Raw genomic sequence first — 23,611 nt, 5'->3', positions numbered from 1 at the left:
ACGGGAATGGAAGAGGAAAAGAGTTCAGCCCCGCGTCCCTCACAGCGGCGGGGAAGGGGGAAATAGGCTCTGAATGTCACGTCCTTGGTGGCCCCAGCGCACGACTCGCGTTGTGGGCCCGCGGGCCGTCACTGCAGTGACGTGTCTGTGCCCGCCAGGCGTCACGCCAGCCGTCATGTCGCGGGTGGGGCCCTCAGGCGTCACGGTGATAAAACACTGGGGGTGACAGTGGCTGAACACCAAATTACTGCCTAAGTGGTGGTTTAGTGGGCGTCCATTACTGTGCTCAGTTCTGGGCTCTTCCGTGAAGGGAGACAAGGAGCTATGCAGAGGGTCCAGCGGAGGCCACAGAGATGAGGCGGGCTCTGGAGCATCTCTCGAATGAGGAAAGACTGCGGGAGCTGGGCCTGTTCAGTCCGGAGAAGACTGAGAGAGGATTTCATGAATGTATCTTAAGTATCTCCAAGGTGCGTGCCAAGAGGATGGTGCCAGGCTGGTTGCGGTGGTGCTGAGCAACACAGCAGTGGCCATGAAATAAAACATAGGAGATTTCACTTGAAATGAGGAAGAACTTCTTTACATTAAGGGTGGCAAAGCACTGGAACAGGCTGCTCGTGGGGTCTCCCTCTCTGGAGACATTCTAAACCCACCTGGATGTGTTCCTGTGTCAGCTGCTCCAGGTGACCCTGCCTTGGCAGGGGTAGTTGGACTGGATGATCTCCAGAGTTCCCTTCCAAACCCACTCATTCTGTCATTCTGTGATTCTTGATTCTGCCACTGGGTGTGTTTTCTAGTCTAAATTTGGTCTCTCTGTCCTCCTGCCCAGTCACTGTTCCCACATGGACATTGAGGGTATTTTACAGCGGTGAATTTAGTGGCACAAAACTCTGATCTGTTGGAAACGCTCCCTGCCTGCGCGTCTGGGCACAGCATCACCTCTTGGGCAACTCTAAAGCTGTGTGAGCTGGAGAAAGCTGGCACAGCCCAGAGCTGCAGAGTGAGAATCTGGTCTTTATTTTACATTTCAAATCCAGGTTCTGACAAGCTTTTTCTTTGGGTTGGGAAAGCGTTTACACCCCCCTAGGCTTAGAACAAGCCTTCAGCGATACTGGACTGTGACAGCAGGCGCAGGCCTGGGTGTGCATAATGAGATTATTCAGCTGTTAAAGTCGCTTTTTATTCCGAGGCAAGAGTCGGCCCCAACAGAAGACACTGTTTACTGATGTAGTTTTAGGTGTGCTCTGCCAACTGGTACAGGACTAGACAGGTTTTTTTTTTTTCCAGGAAGACCTCTCCTCCCTGCTGTTTAACTTCATTGCTGATTTTGCAGATGTGTCTAAAAATCTCTTTTTGGACAAGTTGGAAAGGATGAAGTCATGCTTGTTATTGACACAGATCATTCACATGTCCCTGCTCACAAAGATCCCATATGCTTGCCAAAATATCTTAAACTACCACGCTGATTAAACTGATTCACTGGAGTGGAGAAGATCCATGGCAGAACATAGTAAAAAGGGGGAGAGAAAATCCATGTTAGTGTTGGCACTTTATTTTCCAAAGGCACCAATCCTTTGGCCCATCAATGGGTGGCTTTGGATTACTCTTTTCAGGGGAGATTGGGTTATACTAGGTTAAGTATCGGTGGCTCTGGCATTACATCAAGAGATGTTAGCTTGTTTTCTTTTGAAGCACGATGTTGCTGGCCTTTCTAACGTGAATAAAAAGCATGATCACTGCAGCTTTGAAAGGAAAGCAAAAGCTCCTCCTGTGTTTATACCACACTCCCTTAGCTACAACTATGTTGGAGCTCTTCTCTTGTAAAGGCCATGCAAGCAAATCTTGTTTTACCTTTGGTAGCTCAGGAAACTTTTCCTCCTAAAGTACCTGTTTCATTTGTGCACACACTAATCAAGCTTTTGTACTGATTTACCAAAACCAAAACCAGGTAGATGTCATTTCCTAAATCTCAGACATAAAGCATGCCTTTTTTTTAATTCGTGAAGCTCTTCTTCCCAAATTTTTTGATATGTTTTCTCAATTACTGGCACCAGGTTTTCACATAGTATTCAAATTGTGCCAAATACTGGCCTAATGTAGAATCTGTCCTCTATTTCCCTTGTAGCCAAATCCAGCAAATTATCTTCTTTGCCGAGTGAGCGGATATTCACATAATTTTTTTAGATCCATCTGGTTTTTTCTCATGATTTTTGGAGATTATTTATAGCCACTGTTTCCTGAAAAGGAGCTACATTTTAGTGCACATACTCTTTCAAGCTTTCACCTCGTCCTGTTAAAATAAATTGTGTTTGCTTATCTCCATCTTGACATTCAGCTTCAAGGTAACCTCTCTTCACCGCTTAACCTCCAGCTGACAAACTTCATCAGCACTCAAGGTGTGGGCAGTTTTTGGGGGTTGATGTAACTACTGAAGTGGCAAGGGGGATCGTTCCTTTAGAAATACTCCCAGTGCTCCCCTTTTCCCAGGTAGTCAGACACTTACTATTTAGTATGTACAGCCTTAGTTTTGGAGCATTTCAAGTTTTTTTAGCAAGAGCATCATGTAGTACTGAATCAACCTCGCACAGCAGCCTTCTCTAGGACAGGCTTTGCGCCAGAAGAGTCAGGCTGGGAGAGTCACTTTGCATACGCCCTCAGCAGTGGTGTTTCTGCTGGCACAGGTACCACCTTCTCACATTTAGACATGAACCGAAGTCAACAAAACCTTTCCTTGACCTAGATACAGCCACAGCAACACTTCTGTCACGTTATCACGTCCTACGCAAGATGATTGAGCTGGCAAATCTGCAAAGTACTTTAAATCTTTATTAACTGGATTTTGATTCACATAAAAACCCCAACAAGTTGACTTGATGAGATATATATTTCATAAACACCTGCTTAGACTTTATTAAACCCTTATTAAGGGAACTTATATATCCAAATATTCAGTTAGTTCCCTGAGATCCACATTGTGTGACTGAAACATCTCATTGGAGAAACTGGAAAATGTTTAATGTTCAAACCTATTCTTATCAGTGCTAATTGGGAAATATTCAACTAAGTACCTATTTGATTCAAAGCAAAACCATATTGATATCTGCTGTTTGACTGGTATTTGATTAGGAACTGTGGAAAAGTATTTCATCATCCTGTGATCTGCTTGCAATATTTATCTTTTCCCCAAACACTGAATGGAAATATTTAACTCTATCAACCTTTTCTCCCTCTCTACTGTCAGTTTCAAAAAAAAATCACATAATCTTGCAGCATTGTTTTCAAGGTTCCTTCATTCTAATTGAAAAAAATACTAATATTCACAGCCACATTTCTACTACACTTTACTGTGTTGGCCACATGTCCACAGTCCTTCTGTAGCTGTATCCTTTTGCCTTCCTTGCAGCACTAGAGGTCATTTATTTTTATTTTTCTCCCAAATTGGGTTTTATAAATATGCATAAACCCAACCATATAGGCCTCAAGGAACACAAGTGACTCCTCTGAAAAAACTGTGAATATCATAAAATCCCAGACTAACCGGAGTGTCAGAATTGATTTCAGTTCTGAAATCCAGTTCCACCTGTTCCAAAGGCAAATACCATGATTTGATCTGGACAAAACATACTCTTTGATTTCCTCATTGTGAAGGCAACACAAGCAAAACCAAGCCCACAGAAAGGGAGCTTGCCAGTACCCCGGGCCTGCATTCACACAAAGTTTACAGAATCACAGAAAAGTTGAGGTTGGAAGGGACCTTTAAAGATCATCTGGTTCCAACCCCCTGCTACAGGCAGGGACACCTTCCACAATTCCAGTTTGCTCAGAGCTCCATCCAATCTGTCCTTGGACACCTCCACAGATGGGGCACGCACAACTTCCTTGGGCGACCTGTTCTGGTACCTTACCATGCTCACAGCAAAGAACATCCTCCTAACATCTAGTCTAAACCTATATTGTCTTGGTTTGAAGCCATTCCTCCTTGTCCTGTCACTACATGCTCTTGTAAAAAATCCCTCTCCATCTTTTCTTGCAGACTCCCTTCAGGTACTGGAAGGCCTCAATTAAGTCACCCCAAAGCCTTCTCTTCTGCAGGCTGAACAATCCCAATTCTCTCAGCCTTTCCTCCTAGGAATGGTGCTCCATCTCTCTAATCGTCTTGGTGGCCTCCTCTGGATTCACTGTAACAGGTCCATGTCCCTCCTAAGCTGAGGACCCCAGAGCTGGAGGCAGCACTGCAGGTGGGGTCTCACCGGAGTAGGGTTGGAAAGGACCTCTGGAGATCATCCAGTCCAACCCCTCTGCCAAGGCAGGGTCACCTGGAGCAGGTGACACAGGGACAGATCCAGGTGAGTTTGGAATGTCTCCAGAGAGGGAGACTCCACAACATCCCTGAGCAGCCTGTCCCAGTGCTGTGCCACTCTCAACAAAAAGTTCTTCCTCATGTTGAGGTGGAACTTCTTGGGTTTTATTTTATGGCCCTTGTCCTGTCGCTGGGCACTACTGAGAAGAGTCTGGCACCAACTTCTTGACACCCACCTTTGAGACATTTATATGCATTCATGAGATCTCCTCCCAGTCTTCTCCAGACTGAACAGGCCCAGCTCCCGCAGTCTCTCCTCATACGAGAGATGCTCCAGAGCCCTTCTCATCTCTGTGGCCTCCGCTGGACCCTCTGCATAGCTCCTTGTCTCCCTTCACGGAAGAGCCCAGCGCTGGGCACAGCACGCCAGATGTCCCTCCCTCGTAGTCCAGGACATTACCAGTTCGGCACTGCAGGAGCCCCTGAGGGGCCCCGCTGCGGGCGCCGCCCCCGGGGCTCGGGGCGGGTCCGGGGGCGGTGGCGGCGGCGGGGGCAGCGCAGCCGTGGCCATGGCGGCCCTGGCGGGGGTTCGGGCTGTGCGCTGCGCGCTCTGCCGGGGTGGCCCGAGGCGCTGGTACCGCACCGAGCGCGGCGTCTACGGCTACAAACCGCGGAAGGAGGCGGGCGGGCGGGCGGCGGAGCAGCGCGGCGCCGGCAGAGCAGGTCGGACACCCCCGGGGCCGCGCCGGGCGGAGGGAGCGCGGCGGAGGCTGCCCCGGAGCGGGGCCCGGGCACGGAGCGGGCGCTCTGAGGTGTCGCGTGCGTTGTTCCCGGCGGGGCAGAGCGCAGAGCAGACCCGCTCCGAGAGCTCTTGGCTGTAGCTTCTGGAAGCGTGGGGTGCCTGGCCCCGCTCCACGGGCTGAAGTGGCTGTGAGAGCACCGACTGCTGAAGTTTCCTCAGCAATGGGCTCTCGGAGAGTTCTGCTCATAGAAGTACCTCTGCCACGCGCCTGTCATTTTCCTTTTATATCATGGTGCTTGAACTAGCTAAACTGAGGGTGGTGAGACACTGAACAGGTTGCCCAGGGAGGTTGTGGATGCCCCAGCCCTGACGGTGTTCAAAGCCAGACTAGATAAAGCTTTGATCAGCCTGGTTTAGCGGGAGGTGTCCCTGCCCATGGCAGGCGGGTTAGGACTGGATGGTCTTTAAGGTCCCTTCCCACCCCTTAACATTCTATGATTCCATTATTAAATACAGGTAACTCTCTCCTGTAGCAATAACTGTGTTGCTTTCAGCTCAGTTTTATAGTGCAGAAATGTGATTGCAAGCAGAAGACTTTCCAAGGTAGGAGTGTGGTCCTTCCGTTACCTTTACTCTGGAGAGTCTGGTAGGAATTAAATCCACTGCCCAGAAGCAGGAGTGAAACAAGTAACTCCGGGACACTGAGGCCTGTCACAAAGTGGCCTCCTTGTTAATGATTAACATATATTTATGTAACATTTTTAAATTGCATTAAATGGCCTCCTTTCTGAGAGCATTGTGGGTGATGTTAGCCTTATGTCTGGATTATGTCCCTCTGCTGTAGAACCCAGTAGAGAAAAGGGCCTGCTTTGAATGGGCCGACTGTGATTGTAATGGCTGGAGGAGAGTGTCGGCAATAGAAATACAAATGTCAGAGAAATAACTTTGTGATATGGTCTGAGAATTGCAATTTTTGGAAAACAAAAGCCTTCAGACCTGACTACTGTCAGTGCTGTGTTTCTACCAGGATGAAAAAACCCTCCACATCAGGAATGCTTTATAAACTGGTTCGTATCATTAATTTGTAGCAAACTGTGCTTGCAGTATGTTTTATTGTTTGCAGTTTATCACCCTGGTCTGTGCCTGTGCTCAGTGACAGTAATGTGTGTGTGACCTCTCAGCTGGTCAAATTCTGTCTTTGTTGATAATTTTTACAGCATTTGGCTCAGCACATGCTCTTGGCTCCTGCAGACAGACTTTTGGTTTCTTGAAGTCATGGGACCTGAATTATTGTTAAGGCCCAATCCTTCTGTCTTTCCAGCAAGGAACTAGGGAGCATAAGTGATAGGATTGAGCTGGCTTAGGAAATAAGACTTTATACACTAGTAATGTGCTGTTCTTGACTTGGACATACCTGTTGTGAAGAGATTTGAAGCAAAATCAAATAGCTTTTCATATGTGTACAGGAGCCTAACTTATGAGGGGACCTGTGAGGGAAATCTAGAGTGTACTTGCTTGAGAATTGGATGGGGGAGCAGATGTAGAAGTTTGCTGATGGGAGCTGTTGTGGGTTAATAAAGTGGAAACAGCTGCATAGAAAAGCTCTTTTTCCAGCCAGAACCTTGATGGTTGCCAGCGGACAAAACATTCCTGTGTTGATGCTGTAAGTGAATTTAATCTGAGCATGTGTGTGATAACTGTTCTGCTTTCTTTTTGGTTTTAGTTGACCATGCTCTTGCTCGTTTAATAACTGCCTATGCTGAACATGGCCACAAAGCAGCCAAAATAAACCCACTGTTTGCTGGCCGGGCTGTTATGAACATGGTACCTGAAATCCAAGAGCTGGCTGAAGTTCTTCAGGGTCCTCTCATTACTACAGGTGAGTCCACAGCCCTATCACAGCAAATGCTGTTCGTGGGCGATTTATTGAGGGGCTGTGGCCTCTGTGGAAGAGTCAGATATTGAGTGGTGGCTCAATCAGTAATGAAAACTGTTGGACAGGAAATTGTCAACTTCAGCCTACATGTCTGTTGCAGAAATCATAGTGCAGTGAGAGGCTTCTTTCCAGCATCCTAAGAAACCATGAAAATTTGTACTTGTTCCTACAGCTACTGAGGTTAAACATTAATTACTTGTGTTACTGTAACATTCCATGATTACCATAATACCTAACACTGTAGTGAAGATTTGAAAGTATAAGGGCAGAAGTCAAGAATTGTCTCTTCTTGGCTCCCTTAGAGTCTTGCTGTCGCCTTAAACAAAGGAGGGGGTTCTCTCTCAATGCTTTATTTTCTCTAAAACAGGTCTTAGTGCTTCCCCCTCCTCCCCCAAATTGACTAATAACATTTATTTCCCACCAGGACTTATAAACATGGGAAAAGAGGAGGCTTCTGTAGAGGATGTGATGGCTTACCTGGACCATATATACTGCGGGCATATTTCCATAGAAACAAGCCAGCTTCCAACTTTGGAGGAGAGAGAATGGTTTGCTAAAAGGTTTGAAGAGCTAAAGCAAGAAGCATTTACACCTGAAGAGAAAAAGCACTTGTGCAAACTGATGCTGGAGTCCCAGGTACTTTGTTCCCTGTTACTGGGTTGTAATAGTCATGGGGTCTGTCATGGATCCTTTACTGTTCTGGACATGATTCATGCAGAAAAAGAACAATCACTGTCCTGAAAGGCTTTGACAGTGTGCAGGAGGAAGAAGTACAAGGTTTTGCCTGAAGCAGTGCAGTGCAGGAATCTCATTGGAGTTTGTTGCTGAATTTACTTACCAGCCATTACTGAAATAATGATGCTGTAAACCCATGAATAATCAGTCTTCAAAAGTGAGATCCTCTAAGATTAATGATCTGACAGCTCATATTAAATGTTATTGATGGGAGCACAAGGTTGAGCAGAGCTCTGTGAAGTCTTGTGCTCTGGCTTAGCTGCTCTGTGTTCCCTCTCACCCTCATGCTGATCTGTTTTACTGTCCTTAAGGTATGCTGTCCCTCAAGGTTTTGGAAGAAAAAATCAGAGCTGGACTGAGGTGTTATCATATAGCACTGCCAAATACGGTGCTTTTCAGGAAGGAACCTTTGTTCAATGCCTTCTGTAAGGAAGTGAAATGTTTATGCACTTTTGAAATGTACAGAGAAAATTTATTCCAATACTTTTGTACTGTGAAAAGTTCTAATTTTTTTCCCCCTTTTCTTCCCATGTTATCCAGAAGGATTGAAAGGTAGAAGAGAAGGATCTGTGAAGGTTGGAAAGGTAGAAGAGCAGGATCTGGGAAAGTGTCCCTGTTTCCAGTTTTCCAAGTGGAAGGAATGTTAAATGTAATATTTACCAATGACTAAACAGAAGTATATAGCCCACTTCCTTTTTTTTTTTGTTGCCTCTTTGGCAGTTAGAGGAATTTGATGGTGACACAGGAGGTTGATATTGGGACCCTGATGTGCCCTACTTTGATTTCAGTATGACCAGAACTATACTAAGAGTGTATAATTTAACCCTGACAGGAAATAAACTGCTTTTATATGTGATTAGTTTTGTGTACGTTATTCCTTAGAACTTAATATTGTTCAACTAGCATTTGGCTCAGATCTTTGGGTGTGGCTTAGTCTTCCCTTCTCAGTTACAGACTTCATTGAGTTTCTGTCTTCAGCTGCAAAAACTAAAGAAATTTCCAGTGCTTCCAAAACTTGGTCACTTATTAGAGCTTTCTAGGAGGAGGTGAATGGAATGAAGTGAGAAGAAAATGAAGTAAATACAGATTAATTTATTTTTCTTCTCTCAAGCATTCTACCTATGTACTAAGGACTGTGCCTAATGTAAATCAAAATTAAACACTGCTTTGCTAGCACTTTGTATCTCAAGATAGTTATGGGTTATATTGTAAAAGAACACCATTCCTTAATTTCCACCTAAAACAGGTAAACTACCAAGGAATTTGTAAATTAGTCTGGTGTTACAGTTCTTCTTGAAGCACCTTCCATGTCAGACAGAGAAAGTTTGGTCCTCAATCCAACATTTTTCTGCTTAGGAGGAGATAAGAGCTGATTTTTCATAGTCGTCATAGCTTCCGGTCTCAGACTATGGGGGTGGGGAGTGAGCTGAGACTTTCCAGGGATATGTTTAGATTTGTATGCCTCAAGGGTATAAACATAAATTATATTTCAATTTTATGAACAGAAGGCTGCTACTTAAAATAGCCTAATACTGAAGTTCTCCTGTTTTTAATAGGAGTTTGATCACTTCTTGGCCACCAAGTTTGCCACAGTGAAGCGATACGGTGGTGAAGGAGCAGAGAGCATGATGGGCTTCTTCCACGAGCTGTTCAAGATGTGTGCCTACAGCGGGGTCACAGATATCATCATTGGAATGCCTCATCGGGGAAGGCTTAATCTGCTCGCCGGCTTACTTCAGCTTCCTCCCGAGGTACGAGATTTATGATCTCACAGGCAGTTGCCTGGTTTGTTTGCAGTAAAATAAACCCCTACAAGTTTGCCATGTTGTAAATGCTGGAGCAATAAAATGTTACCTGTGTGAGAGTGTTCTCCCTTCCAATCAACACTTCAGTGAACTGTCTGCAGGAGACTGTTGAAGGAGCTCTAATGAAGGGTTTTATGTGCTGTTACTTAGAAGCATCCTTGCAATTTCAGGAGTAGGAGAGAGTTTTTCTTTCAACACGTCAATGAATCAGAAAAGGGTTTTAACCAAATCTGTTTCCATGCAGCTCATGTTCCGCAAGATGCGTGGTTTGAGTGAGTTTCCAGAGAATTCAGCAGCCATTGGGGATGTTCTCTCCCACTTGACATCTTCTGTAGATCTTGACTTCGGCTCCCACAGACCCGTGCACGTCACCTTGCTCCCCAACCCCTCACACTTAGAAGCCATCAACCCAGTGGCTGTGGGCAAGACACGAGCAAGGCAACAGACTCTGCTCGATGGAGATTACTCCCCAGAGAGCTCTGCACAGCCTGGGGACAAAGTTATTTGCCTGCAGGTATTTTGCTTACAATTTGTAATTGATCTTTGTAAGACTTACAGGACTAGAATGTCAATAGGAGTGTACATAGACATATCAAGCAAAACTGAATTAATGTATGATGTCAAGAACTGGGATCCTCTTTATAGGGAAAGAGGAGGGCAAGGAAGAGTTTCAGGTGGCATATCTGATGATGCTGGCATTTAAATAATTTCACTTCTAAGACTTCTGAATAACTGATTCTGATAACTCCCTTTATTTTAATAATATTCTGCATTGAGAGCTATGTGTGCTCTTTCCTCACTTTTGTATTTAAACCACCACTGGAAGCCTTTCAAATTAATGGGTTTGGAGAAGAGCTGTCAACAAGGCTGAAAAATGTTCAGGAGGATTTGGAATTTTGTCATTTTGTCATGGTACTGTTGAGGACACTGCTGGAATTAGTTTTTACTCCCTGAACTGACTTGTATAGCTGTAGAAGCAATCCTAAATAGTTCCTTCCACCAATTTTCTTCTCTTGCATTGAATTCAACTTGGAAAAACAAGTGAGTCAAACTCTTAATGTTTTACCAGGAGTAAAAACAAGCTGGGCAAAAATGTTCTGTAAAGTGTAACAAACATGGAGGAAGTTACATGTAGGAGTGAAAATGTATTTCAGTTGAAAAAATGTTTTGCTTTCTCTTAGAAGGGTGTGGATATTGTGAAAAAGCAGAAATGAGAATGCAAAATATTCTGGGAAAGTTTGGGTTCTTGTTTTTTTATAAAAAATAAGGCTTTAGAGCATGCAATTGCGGGCAACTTTGGCTGCCCAGTGTGTCTCCATCTTTCAGTTATGTCTTAGTTTGAGAAGATACTATTGTTTCTTTCTCATAACGTTAGATCTTCACCACATAGTAATGAAAGCACTATGCCTCTTTAAACAAGGATTCTTCAGGATAAATGGACCCTCTCTTTCCAAGAAATATTTAACTTTTTAGGATTCGCAGTGGTAGGGAGGATTGCATCACAGAGAAGAGACACATTTGGTTCTGAGCTAAACGCCTGCATGTCAGTAAAAAACTGACTCAAAGTATTCCTAAAAGGAAGAAAATGTATCATGGAACCTGAATGTCATTACTTGTGATTGTCTTCAAGAGATACAAGAGTTAGATTGAAAACAGGCAAATTTTTAGTTGTAACTGTTAACTGCTCTCATTCAGCTAGCTGAGAAAAGAGATGAAAGCAGGCACCTTGTGTTTCAGAATCTTGTTTCTCTTTGGACTTTGTTTTTACAGTGCTTTCTCTTGAGAAGTGTAGATACTCTGAACTCTGAACTCTGAACTGAAGTTTATACTGGCATTTCTTCTCTTCTTCCACAAGCGTCAGTGCCAGAGCTTGAGGGGAGAATGAGTAAAGATCAGTTAAGGTGCCATTGTCAGTGGTGAGCTTCGTTGTCCAGGGTCTGAAGGTCTTCTTCACATCAGTGTGCTCAGAATTTGTAAGGATTATAAAATTCTTCTCAGTTAACTGCCCATGGACACCTCTGCAGCATTTAATTGTCCATCTCTGCTGGAGAGAGGTTTCTTTTTCACCTTCTCACATAGCTTAACTCCACTTCCTGGATATCAGGCAACTACAGATGTTTCTGATTTGAAACGAAATCTGAGAGTAATATCTCCCAGAAACAAATTCCACTCTCAGCGTCACTGTTTGGTGAATTAAAGTTGATGATGACCTTTCTTTTAGCTTTTTGCTAATGCAGCCCAGAGAAAAATGTGCCCTAGCAAAAACCGTCTCCATCTTTTTGGTAGAATGGGTAAAATCCTACCTGCACCACAGGAATTGAATCCTCTGGGGTTTGAGATGCATATGAAGAGTCTTGTGTAGTTGAATAGTCACATTGTCTGTAAGCTTTAATGCTTTGGGATGTGCTAAAGGCCATAAAGTTTTCTCAGATGTTTTAGGGTCTTCACTCAAATGCTATCACCGAGATATGTAGCCTTCTTAGGCAGCAGAAGAAACCAGGAGGGAAAAGCGAAAACCCAACATTTCAGGAACAAGTGTAGCATGGTAAGGGATAGAGTGGGGACCCTGGCTTGTCTCTCTTGCAGTAGTTACCTTTGTTTTACTGTGATACCTCTTAAAAATCTGTATTGGAATGGTATAAAACCCAGTGCTGCTGTTTCAGTGGTTGATTGCACCTCTGTTACCTTGACGTACATGCAGAAGGCTTGAAACCACTATTCCATAGCTAGAAAGTAGAACTGTCATTGGTTTCAATAAGAAAGTACATCAGTCTGCATAGCTACTTTGATCTGCAAATCATTGAGTCTGCATTCTGAGGAAGCTGTGATCATATTCATCAATGGAGAACTGTCTCCAATTTCAAAACATTGAAATGCTAGATGATATTCACTCCAGTATCTCTAGCTTTTTTTGGAAACCTGGGTTGGATATCACAGTATTCTACCCTCCCCTTCCAAACAATTTTTTTTATTTGCAATATTTATTTGCTATTGCTATTTTGAAATGTAACTAAGAACTTAGGTTTTATTTCCTTCTGAAAGTTTTTTTTGTTTTGAGTGCTTCCATTTGGTTCATTTTCCACTTGTTTTTCTGTTCTTGTCTGTTTGGTAAGGTGGAAATGGGCATCAGTCACAATTCACCAACATTTAACTTCAGCAAAGGTGTAGTGAATACTGTGGCTCCCTTTGTTCAGGGGTCAGTGGCTTGCCTCTGCTGCAGCTTTGCCATAGCCAGGAAACTTGCAGTCACCTGGACACTTGTGGGACAGTTTTAAGAGGTTATAGTCAGTTCCAGGTAGGGATTACATCAGGCAGTTATGTACATTTGTTGGCTGCTATGACGTGTTAGTGGTAAGGCTATATAAACTCTCAAGTTATGGAAACAGTATTCTGAGAGGGATTAAGAAGTGGGTCCAGCTGGAACTGTATCTGTTCCATGTACTCAATTTAGAAGGTCTTGCTTAATGAGTTATGGTTTTGATTTTGCTGTTCCTCCAGTGTTTCCTAATGAGACTTTTCCATCTTCTTCCCTGATGCAGGTTCATGGAGATGCCGCTTTCTCTGGACAAGGAATTGTTCCTGAAACACTGACCCTCTCTAATCTACCACATTTCAGAGTTGGTGGGAGCATCCATTTGATTGTTAATAACCAGCTGGGATATACCACTCCTCCAGAGCGAGGAAGGTCGTCTCTGTACTGCAGTGACATTGGTATGTAGGATTGAGTCACAAGCAATTGCCTGTTGTGTCAGAAAGTGTAAGCTGTGCAATGGACTTTTTATAGCAACAGCCTGTCAGCTCTAGGGAGAGACTAATATAACTCCAGTTTCATGGTAGAGTAGAAATTAAAATTATTATTGATTATTCTCTCCTACTAGCAGCAATTCAGGTGCTAAAAATACGGCCTCCCCTATCTTCTTCATGGCAAAGACTAAATATCAAGGGGAAATCTTGTCACATTTTTACAGGATGTGACAAAATAATTGCAAGATTTCGGTGAAATCTTTATAACTCATCTAGTTTCTGTCATATTATTGACAGCTTTTGAAAAGGTATTATAAGATGTATTATCAGTAAGATCAGAGACATAGTAGTTAGTTATCTTGAATATGTCTCCTATAAGTAAAAATACAGTTTTGTATGCTTTTGACCTAACGTCAACTGTTTGTCTTATGGTTTCATCAAACCAAACAAGAAGGTTCATTAAATCTGATAAGGTAGATAGCATATGTTATTACTGTTTTCCCTGGGCTGGTTTTGTGTTATGGATTGTTTTTGTTTGGGTTTGGTTTTTTGCCTCCTTCCTTAGTTTTCCTTTCTTCTTACCTGTCAGTGAGGAGGGGCTGCAGCTGAGCTTTAGTATTTTGCTAGGGAGAAAAACTTGACATGAGCCAGGAATGGCTGAAGTATCTTAGCTTCTCAGAATTTGGACAGGTACAAAGGAGCACTGCTGCTCACAGCCAAATTGCCATACAGGAGAGGGTGTTAAGATATTGAAACTTTAGAGTGTTCTCTTTAGTGAAGAGATTTCTGTGCCTGGAGGAGCAGTGGACAGAATGATATTCCCTACTAATAAGGGAGAAAGTTGCTTTTGGCCTGTATGAATTCATAGTAGTGATAACTTAGGATAAGAAGGAAATAAAACTCAATTTCTGTTTGAAAGAAAAGCAATCAAGTAGTTCTCTCCCAGTCCCTGTATACTACCACATTAATATGACGCAGGAACTGTGTCTGGGAAGTCCTCTGGGAAAAAGTGCTTATAAAGAAGTTGTGCTCAAACTGACAAATACAACAGGTTGGGCTAATTGCACTTTCTCGCAGGCAAGACTCCTCTCCTTACCCCAGCTCTCATCACAAAGAGCATCTTTATTGGATTTGTTTTTATTATATTTACTTCATATGGGTTGTCTGTAGTTTCAGCGGAACAGGTGTGTATCTGCTTTCTTTGGAAGGGGCTGGGTGTGATTCCTGTTCTGTTTTGGATCCCTGGGCAGGTAAAATTGTTGGATGTGCAGTTATCCATGTGAACGGGGATGATCCTGAGGAAGTTGTCCGTGCCACACGACTGGCTGTGGAGTACCAGCGCCAGTTCCACCGGGATGTGATCGTGGACTTGCTGTGCTACAGGCAGTGGGGCCACAATGAGCTTGATGAGCCCTTCTTCACCAACCCCAGCATGTACAAAATCATCAGGTAAGGGTTGCACCACCAAAATATGTCTGCACCACCTCAGTCTTGCTACTGCAACAGAAGTCTCTGTGTGAGATCCTTTGACATATCCACAGGTCTTTATGTAAATGCACTACACTGTCAGCAGCCCTTCACTACAGTGTGAGTCTGATAATGAGATGTTAATGTGGGGAATCACTGCTGTTGGCTCTTGAATGTGTGGCTTGGTGCTTTTCGTAGAACAATCTTGGACACAGCTTTTGGATTTCAAATTTCCGACCACTGGTAATCAGAGGGCAAAGTTGCCTTCTGTGTGCCATGGAGAAGCGTGAATAATGTGGGAGAATGGGCAGGAAGCCAGCATGATGTTTGTCCTGTCTTTGCCTGGTCCTGCTGTGTCCAGTGGGGACTCATCTCTATAAGCATTTAAATGTATTCAGATTCCATCCTTACCCTCAAAGAAAAACACACAAAAATTCACTTGCCAGTGAATTATGGTATTTTAGGTGAAGCATTTGCGGAATGGTTGCCTTGATTCTCTCCAGTGCGGAAATCCTACTGTGAATTTCTCTGAAGAAAATATGCATGGTAGCACAGAGGGGGTTTTGACTTGTTTTTACTTTTAACTGCCAATTATAGCACTTTTTTTTTTACTTTTATTAATAAAGGACTATAAAACACATCTCTAAGAGAACTGTTATCTTTCTGAAAAGCCAGGAAAGTGAACTTCATGCAAATAAGTATAATGGACCGGGACACTGTTCATATGAGTTTTTCATGGTACCTGACTGTACTAAGATGGTATTTCCTTGTTCTCCTGTGACATTGTTTTTAGGCTTAATATCTATGGGGTTTGATTCCCTCCCTGGCAGATCCCGTAAGAGTATCCCAGACACATACGCAGAACACCTCACGGCTGCTGGGCTCATGACTGAGGCTGAAGTGTCTGAGATAAAGACCACGTACTATTCCAAGCTGAACGATCACCTTGCCAACATGACTTCGTACAGTCCACCTCCTACCAACCTGCAGGCTCACTGGAAGGGCTTTGTTGAGCCTTCTGCTAAAATCACCACCTGGGACACCGGGATGCCTGTGCCACTCCTGCAGTTCATTGGAGTCAAGTCTGTGGAGGTGCCCAAAGAGCTCCAGATGCACAGCCATCTCCTGAAGACCTATGCACAGGTGAGTAGAATATCATGATACTTCTGATCCCATGGCTCAAAGATACAGCCTGTTACAGGGAAAAGACTAAACACAGCAGGGTTTCCAGTTAAAGAATAGCATGGTATTCTCTAGGAAAAACAGCTCACTCTGTTTCAAGGCTGAGATGATGCCATTTTTCCTCCAGTTTTGAAGAAGATGTATCTTCCTCTCCAGGTCTGACCATATACTTTAGTTTGTTATTTCAACAATATTTTATTGCAATGAAGAAAAAAGCTCATATACAGTTTATTATTCTTACAAGTAGAAAGAAACTATTATGATAATTTACTAATATTTATATAGTTGGTAATTAGAATGAGTACTTTGTGAGGGAATGACTCAGGAACCTGGCAATAGTGTACACAGTTTCTAAAGCCAGTAGTGAGCGTTTTATGACTTATATATATAAACATTAGACAACATGTGGCCAAGTTTGACAGTCGGGGTTTGATAGCTCCTAAGTTTGTGTTTGGTTTGGGTCGGTTTTGGGTTTGTGAATGTTTCCCTTTGATGGATGATGAGTGTGTGCAGGTGTCTGGTTGGCAGCCAGAGAGAGGATGTGAGTTGAGTATTTCAAAAGACTGATGTTTCTGTCTTCCCAGCCCAAGGCAAGAACTCCACAGCTCAGTGTGATCATTTGTCTGCAGTTCTGGAGGCCAGAACAGGGAGGAGTTCTGGAGACTGAAATACTTACACCTGGTATCTTTCATCACTGCTAACCAGACAGACCAGAAGTCTGCCAAGACTACACTTTGTGCTGTGCTAAGATTTTTCATATTTTCAGACTAGGATTAATTAATCAGTCCACAGTTTGTTGACTGGGAGGTGAACACATGGATCATCCATGGTTTTGTGGTCCTCAGGCAACCTTCTTCAGGATGTGCTGAAATAAGACTGTATTCAAATTCAACCTAAGCTGGCTGCAGGAATATAGCATTTCTCTCCATAGTGTGTAGTGTTTTTCCTAGCTTCTAATATTAGTCTGGGCCACCAAAAGAGCTACAGATGGAAAAAGACAAAATAGTAATTTTTTCTTGTTCTTTACTTGTTTAGTCAAGAGTTCAAAAAATAGAGGAAGGAAAAAAGCTGGACTGGGCAACAGCTGAAACTTTAGCATTTGGTTCTCTGCTGAGCCAAGGTAAGAGGCAACTAGACAGCAGACAGTAAAATATTTTTGCTTTAATGTCAATAAAGGATAACATTAGATTTCTTAGGTGTTTCTAAGTAAAAAGATTGATATGATGTATAAATTTGACAATTTGCATGGTCTAAGAGAAGGTAAATATGAATCCTATATGTCACTAATATTTGTAGACTGAGTCTTAAATATCTTCAAAGAACTGTAGCTCCCTCCCACTCCCCAAAAACATTTGTGCATAGAGATGAGCACGTGAGCAGTGCAGATGACATCAGTGGGGCTCCCAAGTACTTTGTGTGCTTTATGCTACTATTTCTTCTCCTTCCTCTCTAGCCTGAATTCAAATCTCCATTTACATATGATACAGAATGCACATTTTTTTTCAGTTTGCTTCAGTAAATTGAACCATTTTACCCAAAATAATGTCAGAGCATCTGTGTGCTTGTGAGTTGGAGCTGTTGCTGGTTAAGAATTGCATCTCAGATTTGACGCTGCTGATGAGGGGAAATCCAAGAAGAGATATAACAAGAGATAGAATTATTTCCTGCATGTTTTCTTTTTCTATGACTTGCTGATTTGGTGTTTTGTTTGTTGCTTGGCAAGGGTTTAATATCAGACTAAGTGGACAAGATGTTGGCAGAGGAACCTTTAGCCAACGACACGCGATGTTGGTTTGCCAGGAGACAGATGATACCTACATTCCTCTGAATCACATGTCCCCAGACCAGAAAGGTTTCCTAGAGGTAGGTTCTGTGGCCCACAAGACCTGATTCTTCAAGTTGTGCTGAAACAATCCATTTTTTAAAGCTGCTGAGACATATGTAGGCAGTATGTATGTTCTGGCAAACCCCAGATACAGGGACATAAAAACTGTCAGGGCATCCCTATTCTTTGTTGTTACAAATTACAACTTTAACAAGGGGGTTTGCTTTTCCTTGAGAGATCAGGTATTGTTCTTTTCCCCTCAGTGCCTTCATTCAAAAGCAAAACAGCAAAAAATCAGACTCTCAGTTGCCTTTAGGAGTTCATGTCCTCAGTGTGCCCAGCAGTGATTGCCTGATTCCAAGGGTTCTTAACCCTTGGTTGTTTTTGTCCTCACCCACCCCTCCCAACAATTTCCTTTTGTTAGGTGAGTAACAGTCCCTTGTCTGAAGAAGCTGTGCTTGGTTTTGAATATGGAATGAGTATTGAGAGCCCTAAGTTACTGCCAATTTGGGAAGCTCAGTTTGGAGACTTCTTTAATGGAGCCCAGATAATATTTGACACTTTCATTTCTGGAGGTGAGTGTACAAGGAACTAATATATTTAAGAATCAATCGTTTGTATTATGCACTTTTTTAGAAAATCCTTCCTCTTTCAAGTAAAAGGGCAACATGTTGTGCAAAGAATTCTGTTTTCTCAAGGAGTTCTGTAAGCTTGCCCGTGAGGTCCTGACTTCTGCGCAGCTTTTCTGTGAAGACAGTACATTGAAAATGAAAGACTCCTTGGCAGAGTACAGTCATTACAAAAGGACAATTAATTATATTTATGGCCTTTCTTCCCCCACATTTATTTTACTGTGTGTATATATGGTTGATAGCTTTATAGACTGTACCTTTCCTTTATGAAGCATCTGAAAAATTCCTGAAGCAACAGAGAAGGAAAATAGTGATTATTTAAAACAAAGAAACAAAAAACCCCACAACACCACCTTACTAAGTTTGACTCTAACAGGTTTTCTGAGTTCTCAGATATAAAACCTCTGTAGTCATAGATGGAAATTCAGAGGCCCTCTTATCCCACCCACATGTATTTGAAGCTGGGATGAATTACCTTCTGGATTTGACTGTAATCTCTTATATTGTGCAGGAGGTTTGGCAGAGCTCAGGGGAATGAGCACTGCTGTGTTAGCCAGGACTGGCTCACAGGATGCTGCTGGGATCACACATGTAGAGATGAAGTTTTAAAATTTCACTGTCATGTGCTCCATGTGGAGACATAAGTCTTCTGGGAGCCCAGAGCTACATGATTATTTCAGAAACTTCAGTTCACCTAATGTGTGTTGTTTCACTGTAGAGAACCTCAGGACAAAATGCCAGCAGCATGTTTCAGGCTTGTATTTAATGATGTGGAAATTAGCTCTTCTTTTTCCTGAGTAGTTTGTGCAAAGCAATGTGTTCTGTGGCTTTATGTTCTGTGGAAATCATCCTTTCCTTCCTCCTCGTTCTGTGTTTCTAGGTGAGGCCAAGTGGCTTCTTCAGAGTGGCATAGTAATTCTTCTTCCCCATGGCTATGATGGTGCAGGCCCTGAGCACTCGTCCTGCCGGATGGAACGGTTCTTACAGGTACGCACCACACCTCTCAGGGTCACATATCCCCAGCACAGCACGGGCAGTGCTGCAAAAATACAAAATGGGGATTCCCGGTGCCCTTGTTGCAACGTGCTCAAAAGAGGCAGTTCAGATGTAATCTTGCCAGTTAAATGCTAAACCCTTTTCTTCTCTGAAGTTGTTCCTCTCTTGCAACCAATGTCTGAATTTGGGTATTTGCTAATCTGCTCCTATACAGGTCAGTGTGCCTCTTGTGCCTGGATTTTTTCTTCCATATTGGTCTCAGTTTGCTTTTGACAAGGTATTGCTGTGTTCCCCTGTACAGATGTGTGACAGCTCAGAAGAAGGAGTTGATGGTGACCAGGTCAACATGTCAGTCGTGCATCCCACCACCCCAGCACAGTATTTCCATTTACTCCGGCGGCAAATGGTCCGAAACTTCAGGAAACCTCTCATTGTTGCTTCTCCCAAAGTGTTACTCAGGCTCCCAGTAAGCTGAAAATTGTCCTTCCTCTTTCTTTTATTTCTCCTTCTCTTTATTCTCTTTTGTGTTCCCTTCCCCTTGTTCTTCTTCCTCTGTGTTCTCTGATTGCTGTTTTGGGGTCAAATCAGTGGGATTTTGCGTGTTTGGGGCCAAATAGGTAGAGGATTAAAGCTGGGTGGAGGTGAGCTAGAAGTAGGGTTCATTCCTGATCTGATGGTGTCCTTGGGAACCTTATCATCCCACTTTTCACTGGGAATGGGAAGGAGAGGGAAGACTGTATTTTGTACTTACCAAAACCCTGTCTCAGTATTCTTTCTGACTCTGGCCTGAGGGAAAAGCAGCAAGATTTGGTAACTTCCAACTCTTCCTTCATGTAGGCTGCTGTATCAAGTTTTGAAGAAATGGCCCCAGGGACAACATTCAAGCCTGTCATTGGTGACTCCTTAGTAGATCCTAAAAGGTAGCTCTGCTTTCTTAGAGGAGAAGCTCAAAAGAGATGTCCTGTCCCTTTCTCCTACCCAACAGCTCAAATTTGAGGTGATATGAAAGAGGTGACTTTGAGGGGAAAATGTTTCATGGTGGGCAACTGTGGTTAGTTTTACTTCCTCTCCTTTTCTTCTGGTAATTGTTGGTAGTTACAACATCTGTCTGCAAAACAGTGAAGTGTTCAGTCTGTCAGCCCTTGGCCTCACCAGGAGTTTGTGACTGTAGTTACCAACCTGGTGGGTCCTGTTCTGCACCATGTCCATTAGCTGACAGTCACTGGGAGCAGCTGTGACGAATCATAGAATCATAGATTTGTTTAGCTTGGATCATCAAGTCCAATCTTAGCCCAGCACTGCCAAGTCCACCACTAAACCATGTCCCAAGTGTCACATCTAGACATGTAAATACCTCCAGGATGGTGACTCCACCACTGCCCTGGGAGGCCTGTTCAACTGCTTGACTGTTTCAGTGAAGAAATTTTTCCTAACATCCAGTCTAAACCTCCCTTGATGCAACTTGAGGCTGTTTCCTCTTGTCCTATTGTGTGTTACCTGAGAGACCAACTCCCACCTGGCTACGACCTGTCAGGGAGATGTAGAGAGTGATAAGTTCCCCCCTGAGCCTCCTTTTCCCCAGGCTGAGCCCCCCCAGCTCCCTCAGCTTCTCCCCATAGAACTTGTGCTCCCAACACTTCCCCAGCTCCATTCCCTTCTCTGGACAGCCTCCAGTACCTCAGTGTCTTTCTTGTCATGAGGGGCCCAAAACTGAACCCAGAGTTTTTGTTCTGGGGCTGGAATGCCTGAGCTTATGAGGTGGGGCAATAATAAAGTGTTTGTATATCTCTATCTCTCTCCCTTCAGATGTTACAGTAAGTCCTGTTCACAATGACCAATTCAGCTTTAATTTTTTTTCCCTTATCTGCTCCTTGCCCCAGTAGTACCCAAGTCTGAGCCTTCTTCCTATTTGCTTCCTGACCCCCAATCAAAAGGCTGGAAGTACTTTAGCATCTTGGGTTTTTTAAGTGGGATGGTGAGGCACAAAGCGTGCAGTTTATCTCGTTGCTTTGTCCAGTAAGATTAGACAGCCAAGACCTCTGTGATTGCAGGAGGGTATAGTGTCTCTCCAGCAGGCAATCCTGCTTTGGCATCGCAGAGAATTGTCCTCTGGAGGGACTTCTCTCCGTCTGGTTTGTTTTCTACAGAGAGTGCAGAGATGACTAGCTTTGACTGGGTGTTTAATTTTTACATAGTCAGGGCTAAGAGAGATCAATCCCATTGTAAGGTAACTTTCCCAGAATTACTGAAGAAACAGGACCTCTGAGCTCTGGCGTACTGTGCCCAAAGGTTAGGTTGCCAACTGTTGGAGGGGAGTGGGAGAGAAGGGAAAGCAAAGAAGAGAAAAGATGGTCTAAGGGAAGCAATTTAGCTTTATAAAGTTGTCTTTGAAGTTTGACCGGTTGCTTTGGTTGGAAGTGTGAAGCTGTTCTGCATCAAGTTTCTGTAAAACACTAAACTTGGAAACATTCTTATTTTATTTTAGTGTCACCCGTGTGGTGCTGTGTTCTGGAAAGCATTACTACGCTCTGGTGAAGCAAAGAGAAACACTGGGAGAGAAGCAGCACAGCACAGCTATTCTGAGACTTGAAGAGCTCTGTCCTTTCCCCCTGGAAGCTCTACAGCAAGTGTTGAGCAAATACAACCATGCAAAAGGTCCACCAGGCTTCTACCTTTGTTTTCTAGTCTCTTTGAAGTTCTGAACTAAATCTGTTGCCTGCCTTTTAAGATGAAGAGCTTTAGTGGCTTTTTCCTCTTTGTTCTCTCCCTCATACATCCAAGTGTTTCTGGAGTGGGATGTTCCAGAAATGTTTATCACTTGTGCTAAAAGAACTTGTTTCTCTGCTATTGTTAGCTTCCAAGAAGCAGCACGGAAAATTAGAGCAAACCATTTGAGACTTTTTTTGCATTGGTCTTTGCAGTCCAGCCCTTTTAGTAGCTTTTGAAAACAGCAGTAGAAAAGCAGAATATACACACAGTATACCCTAATGGTGGACATACTTTGGGTTTGAATTCAGCTGTGACCTGCAAGGGAATTGAGTGTGGCATGCCTTCATTTCAAAGGTAGTGGCAAGACAGAAAAACAGAGGTGCTACGAAAACAAAAATTTTTTTTCTTTCTTTGCTGGAAAGATAAATATGTATGTTTGTTATGTACTCTTATCCTTCCTTTAGTCTTCATCTGGAGTCAGGAAGAACCACAGAACATGGGTCCATGGTCCTTTGTGTCTCCACGGTTTGAAAAGCAGTTGGGGCTTAAGGTAAGATGTCCCCCAGGTGTTTTAGTCTTTAAAATGAAGTTTGAAGTTCTCCGTGAATGCAAAGGTGCTTACAACATAAACCTAATTCTGATGCCTAAATCAAATATGTGTTCTAATTTCAGCTACTTCTGCTCTTTATAGCACCATTGGTGAAGAGCAGGACTGGAGCTTTATTTTACATGGTGTTCAGTCAAAGTAGACAGGATAATGAAAGATCCCAGGTAGGGGAATAGGAGGAGAATGCAGAGGTGTCATTTGCTCTGGCAGATCATGCACTATAATGTCCTTGGAGCCATGGTCTTTGGGAGATGGGGGGATAACTTCCTGCATTACCTCCAGCTGGGACTGCCCAGTATCTGACAGCAGATATCACTGTGGCATCAGGACCTCGAGATGTGATTCTGTCCTTCATTAACAATTTCCCCACAACTCAAATTTCAGCTCCATCTTGTGAGCAGACCTCCTCTACCAGCCCCAGCAGTTGGCATTGGAACCCTCCACAATCAGCAGCAGGAAGATGTTCTGACCAACACATTTATCTGAGTTTTCAATGGACTGATTGCTCTGGATGTCAGTCATGTTTAGTGCCTCCTCCTGTGAAGAAGAAAAAAAGCCAGATCCTTAAGACTCTTAATTCTCCAAAATGGAAAAAAAAACAACAAAGGTGGAATAAGTTTGGTAACGATTAAACAATTTTTTCATGTTGGGGAATACTTAACAATGAGAAGTGCCTGTTACACCTGATACTTCCTGTTCTCTTACACAATTTTCTACAAAATGTCTTCATAAAGTTAAAAATCCAGTCCAGGGGACAAATTGGTGAGGTGACTGTGGAATACCTTATATCATGCTGCTTATTTGCACTTGAGAGTTTCCTGGGATGGTGCGTGTGTGGAAATAGGTTCTGTTTCCTCTGTTTCCACGGAAGTGTTAGTGCTGCTTGATCAAATAAATGCTTCCCCATGCCTGGGAATGAGCCATTTCTATAGCA

At 43.3% G+C, this 23,611-nt stretch overlaps 1 protein-coding gene across 1 annotated transcript; it reads left to right on the top strand.

Annotated features, from left to right (window-relative positions):
* The first annotated feature begins 353 nt into the window (after window positions 1–353).
* DHTKD1 (dehydrogenase E1 and transketolase domain containing 1) lies at window positions 354–23,611 on the top strand. Its single transcript, XM_032107016.1, has 18 exons — window positions 354–467; window positions 4,678–5,020; window positions 6,763–6,918; window positions 7,400–7,611; window positions 9,267–9,461; window positions 9,760–10,029; window positions 13,055–13,226; window positions 14,510–14,708; window positions 15,557–15,869; window positions 16,944–17,028; window positions 17,632–17,771; window positions 18,158–18,308; window positions 19,246–19,352; window positions 19,663–19,827; window positions 20,199–20,281; window positions 21,847–22,016; window positions 22,535–22,620; window positions 23,062–23,611. The coding sequence occupies exons 1-18, from the start codon at window positions 354–356 to the stop codon at window positions 23,161–23,163; spliced, it is 3,063 nt and encodes a 1,020-aa protein (XP_031962907.1). The 3' UTR covers window positions 23,164–23,611.

This window comes from Corvus moneduloides, chromosome 4, assembly GCF_009650955.1.
Source record: "Corvus moneduloides isolate bCorMon1 chromosome 4, bCorMon1.pri, whole genome shotgun sequence".
Lineage (NCBI taxonomy): Eukaryota > Metazoa > Chordata > Aves > Passeriformes > Corvidae > Corvus > Corvus moneduloides.
Note: the sequence above shows the minus strand (reverse complement) of the source record. Positions and strands in the feature narration are given on the sequence as shown.

Coding starts and splice junctions, on each gene's coding strand:
- DHTKD1 (XM_032107016.1), top strand. CDS start 354: ATGAGGCGGGCTCTGGAGCATCTCTCGAATGAGGAAAGACTGCGGGAG. Junction 6,919..7,399: donor GGGTCCTCTCATTACTACAG/GTGAGTCCACAG, acceptor ATTTCCCACCAG/GACTTATAAACATGGGAAAA. Junction 22,017..22,534: donor CAAATACAACCATGCAAAAG/GTCCACCAGGCT, acceptor TCCTTCCTTTAG/TCTTCATCTGGAGTCAGGAA.